General features: G+C 54.2%; 2 protein-coding genes across 2 annotated transcripts; both read left to right on the top strand.

Moving 5' to 3' along the window:
- Positions 1-359: 359 nt before the first annotated feature.
- LRP88_01797 (fungal specific transcription factor domain-containing protein) lies at positions 360-2712 on the top strand (the record flags this gene model as incomplete). The annotated part of the gene is made up of 6 exons (XM_083238470.1): positions 360-487; positions 555-1012; positions 1071-1369; positions 1431-1765; positions 1820-2173; positions 2229-2712. 6 exons carry the CDS (start codon positions 360-362, stop codon positions 2710-2712), a joined length of 2058 nt encoding a protein of 685 aa, XP_083105578.1.
- Positions 2713-3581: 869 nt separating this feature from the next.
- LRP88_01798 (flavin monoamine oxidase family protein) lies at positions 3582-5041 on the top strand (the record flags this gene model as incomplete). Its single annotated transcript, XM_083238471.1, has 3 exons — positions 3582-3920; positions 3983-4725; positions 4783-5041. The coding sequence occupies 3 exons, from the start codon at positions 3582-3584 to the stop codon at positions 5039-5041; spliced, it is 1341 nt and encodes a 446-aa protein (XP_083105579.1).

Here is a 5041-nt window from a genome sequence, read left to right on the forward strand (position 1 = left end):
TGGCCCCCACTTTGGTAAATGCCGCGCCCCAGAACCGGGCGCATCGACGATCCACGACAGACTTGCTCAGTCCATTTCAATCGCGTTACCTAAGTTAACCGTCGCTTGGATTGTATACAGATGCAGAGCAGCCCCCAGAATGTGGGCGCGGGCATGCCCGGGGGCTCAGCACCCGGGGGCCCTGACGACCCCAACAAAAGAGCAGTGCGTAACTACCATCGGGGACGCGGAGCAGGGTGTGGCTAACTTGGCTCGGATAGTGCGACCAGTGCCGTATGCGCAAGGTGAGGCTGAGATTGGATATCTACGTGATGTCGACCAACACGGCGCATGGCTAACCGCACCTCTCATCGTCCGCTATGCAGGTCCGATGCGACAAAGACTGGCCTTGTTCCAACTGTCGCGTAGCAAACCGAGCTTGTACATCAACGGGCATTGGTCAACGGCCAAAGGAGGCACGTCAACGTGTTCTCATCTCATCTCAGTAGTACGTTCTCGCCTAATCACGACTGCCTCAAGTCAACGAGGTGGCATAGCCGTGTTGACCACCACAGTGAGCGAAAGATTGATCAGCTCGAGTCCCGGCTCGCCAACATAGAGCAACTACTCAAGACTCTTGTCGCCAGAGATCTTGGCCCGGGTGAGCCGGCACGGCTGCAAGTTTATGTTCCCTCCCCGGACGTCCCGGACAGCGGCACTGTCACCTCAATGGGAGACTTTGACTCGGGCGATGAAGAAACAGCAGACGGTGGCGACTCTGGTCTCATCTCACAAACCGCCATTGCAAGCGAGTTCCTCGCCCACGCCGTACACCGCACATCTCTCCATGACGCCCACCCTAGCGTCGATGCAGCCGTTACCAATCTCCGTCAACTCGTACAGCTCCAGGGGAGCCGTTCCACCAATAATGGACCTAGGTTCCCGCGCCAACTACCTCTCCCTCCGGGTGGGTTATGCAAGTTACCCATGCCGCCGATAGAAGCCGTGGTTCCACTGCTCAAAGCACTCAATAGTAGGCAACCTCCAAGGCCATTCATGAAGTGAGAGAATTGTGATTCACATGAAAACAGGCGGAACAGCTAGCTTCTTCGCATTCGGGATGACCCTCGTCGGAATCGAGGACTTTTCTAGCCTGTGCCGGATGATATACTTCCCCACAGAGGACTTTCCTCAGGCGATATTCGCTATCGTCAATGCAGGCCTATATGACCTGTTCATGGAAGAGTGCTGCCTATCTGACGACGTCGAAAAGCGAGACAAGTATCAGGCGTACGCGAAGATGGCCCAAGTAAATCTAGAGACTTACCTCGCCAACCTACCCATGTTTCTATCCGCCAGGATCGAGAATGTCCAAGCTCTTCTCCTTGGAGTTAGTTTTCCTTTCTTGTTTACAGTCATTGCGATCTGTAGTTGGACTAACTAGCTGTCAGACCCAATATGCCATCGACGTTACGCGTCCCTCTGTCGCCTGGCATCTTAATTCGATCGCTGCCCAGCTCTGCCAAACTGGGGGCTTTCACCGTGCTGATGTTGCCAGTACTGAGTCAGCTCGAACAAAGCAAATCAAAGGCATCCTCTTTTGGCAGGTGTACTGTTGGGACCGGGGGCTGAGCCTGCGTATGGGCCGCGCTTCCGTCATAAACGATGGCGACATTACCATCCCCCGCCAGTTCGATTTCTCAGGATTCCCTCTTCTTGAAAAGCCAACCACACCCAAGTTTTGGCTGGACAGGGCTACTCTGCAGGGTCAGATATACATACAACTGTAGGTGCCCCCCTCCTCTGGTGATGGGAGAGCGACAGCTAACTCTGCCCACAGGTATAGCCCAGCTGCTCTGACCGTTCACCCCTCAGAACTGGGTCGTCGCGCAGAGGAATTGGCTGTTGAGTGCAGAAGACTTGCCGTAGAGGGGAAGAAGGCCCAACAGGAGGCCTTTGCCTACCTGAAGCAGATCAACTCGTCAGAGCTTGTTGATGTCTTTGTCCAAGGCGATGAAGTCCAGTTTCTCGCAACGCTGACACTTGTCTACCGAGCTATTCCAGCACCTCCCGGCTCCCCTAGCCGATTTTCCAACGAGTGTTTAGAAACTGCACGCCAAACCATGAGAAGGCACAAAGAAACCGTGGCCTTGTTGAAGTATGGGGCTTACATGAAGTCGATATATGTTCACCGGTGAGATTTGATTTGTTGTGCCCCTCTGGAACAATGAACTGACCCAGACAACTAGAAATCTGATGTTGGCTCCCTTTGCGCCCTTCTTTGTCCTGTTCTGTCACATTGTCGAGACCCTTTCTGGAGATGACCTCGGGATGCTTCAAGAGTTCGTGGCATCACTGGATCTCCTTCGCGACGCATCAGAAACAGCGGAGAAGCTGTGTCGCATCTTCCAGGTCTTCCGAGACGTGGCCATGGTATACGTGGAGGCCAAGTCACAGCGTCGGGATGACCAGAACGATGTCCTGATGGGAAACCAGTTGGATGCGTATCTCAGCCAGTTAGGCTTCATGCCGATGGAGGGCCAGTCCATGCCCCAAGCCGTGCCCCCCACTACAGGCGATATCCTTATGCCACCTGGCGTTGCAAGTGGTCCGACGACGCAGATGGAGGATTGGTTTCTGGGTAGCCGAAGCATGTTTGGCTTGCTGGAGGAGGATCTTGGACAGATTGACCCGATGGGATGGATGCCGCCACCGTCTTCTGGGACGATGTAGGAAGGATTTTGGGATTATTGATGTTGCTTGGGTATCATCGGCGTTAGCTGGAAGAAGTCAGGAATTGTAAGTAGGAGAGTAAATAGTCCGCTCTAGTCTTAAGTGTATAACGGTATCTTTTAGTACCTATGTTGGGTTAGGATTTGGCCCATGGGTTTGTGTCATGTCCTGGGACAGCGTGTGTAGAGGAGGCTGTGGCCATTCATCCTGTCTTTTGAAGCATAGGAGCCTGGAGTGAGCCATTATAACGCCGCAGAGGAAGTAGTTGTGATGTTAAAGGAGAGAAACTCGGGGCATCCACATGTTCATCTCAGAATAGAGAGAGGGGTGATGGTTAAAGCCGCCTTGGGTCGGCTGTGAAACACCGACCATTTCCTTCAGCCAATTACAACGGAGATTGGGTAGCACAAGAACGCCCACGCCGACGGCTGACATCTCGGGCATCCGCGGAGGCCGCGATCGGATTACTTAATCTTACATACCCTCCTCCCATTCATGTTCTCAATGGACGCACTTGCTCGCGTTCTTGATGCCAATATTTGTGGCTGGCTTATTTGCATTTAACACCCAAAGACGGGGCCGATGATTGACGACTACCGCTCCGCCCAGAGCCTTAGTGGATCCCGGCCGCATCGGGCTCCGCGGGGAAGACCTACATGTACGGCGGCGCGGGGTGTTCCGACTGGCTCGGCGGGATGATCCGCCGACTGGGAATACCTGGCGCCTTGTATAGCAACTTGTAGAGCCTCACATTATTGTTGATTGTTAGTTTGTATGAGATGTATAAAGTCACGAGCAAAGTGCTGTTAGACTAGAAATGAACTAAGTATAAAGTCTCGCACGCTTATCTAGCTCAACACTCATCAACAATGGTTTCCCAGCCCCAGAAGTTTCAGGTCGTCATCGTCGGCGCCGGTCTTAGTGGCCTCCGGGCCGCTACCGAGATCCACGCCGCCGGTCTATCTTATGTTGTCCTAGAGGCCATGGATCGCGCCGGCGGCAAGATCCTCTCAGTTCCCTCTAGAGACGACGGCACTGCACTCATCGATGTTGGCGCGGCATGGATCAACGACACCAATCAGTCGGAGATGTATGCTCTTGCCCAGAAATACGGCTTCGAGCTTGTCAAGCAGCGAGCCGAAGGCCGGACTCTGTATCAGGACGCCGAGGGCAATGTTTCTGTGTTGCCCTATGGGAGCCCAGCCAAGGTAAGTTCAAAGTCCGTTGAGACTCTCTGAAGCCGGCATAGCTAACAAAAATATCTTGATAGCTCACTCCAGAGCAACAAAAAGAGTTTGACGAAATCGCCTACAAGGTGGGCGAATACGTCGAACGCTCCAACCTGGAGAATCCGCACCTTGGCCCTGACGCTGCTGAGCTTGACTCCCTGACCATCGCCCAGTTCGCCGAGAAGAAATTTGGCGGCACCTTGGTAGCCCGTCTCTTTTTCACCGAGCTCGCCAAGGGCTTGGTTGGTGCAAAACCAGAAGAGATCAGCGCCTTGCACCTGGTTGACTACATTAAGAGTGGCGGCGGTCTTGCTATCATGATGTCGGATGACAAGCATGGCAGCCAATACCTCCGGAACCGTCAGGGGCAACAGCAGTTCGCAAAGAACCTTGCGGCTGAACTTCACCCTGGAACCGTGAAGCTGTCCCACCCATTCAAGAGCATCACACAGTCTGACGACTGCGTCTTGGTCTCCACGGCGAATGGGAAGCAGTTCACGGCTGACAGGGTCATTGTGTCGATTCCTACACCTCTGTATTCCCGGATCCACTTCGAGCCTGAGCTCCCGCCCGCGAAGAAGGCCCTTGGAGACTCGAACAAGCTAGGTTGTTACTCGAAGACAGTCTTTGTGTTTTCTTCGGCTTGGTGGCGGGACGCTGACCTATCTGGAACTGTCAACTCGCCTGGTCTGATCACCTTTTCCCGCGACACGGTTGTTCCCGAGGATGAACAGTATAGCATCACCTGCTTCCACCTCGGCGCGCCTGGTCTCGAGTGGTCCAAGTTCCAGGGCCAGGAGAAACAAGACGCAGTCTAGAGAGAGTTTCACAAGATGTTCAGCGTCGTGGTTGACAAGGTCCCCGAGCCGATCAAGGTGATTCAGCAGGATTGGACACTTGAGCCTTGGGCGTGGGGTGCACCGAGCCCTTTCATGGTGCCCGGTATCATGTCCGGAGAGCCCGGCCAGGCCATCCGAGATCCAGTTGGACGCATTCATTTCGTGGGATCTGAGACGGCGCCTGTGTGGAAGGGCTACATGGAGAGGGCTGTGCGATCAGGCCTCCGGGGCGCAATGGAAGTTATTCAAGCGGTTGCCTAA

The sequence above is a fragment of the Fusarium phalaenopsidis genome (assembly GCF_050370095.1).
Source record: "Fusarium phalaenopsidis strain FUZ10S chromosome Unknown contig_32282, whole genome shotgun sequence".
Lineage (NCBI taxonomy): Eukaryota > Fungi > Ascomycota > Sordariomycetes > Hypocreales > Nectriaceae > Fusarium > Fusarium phalaenopsidis.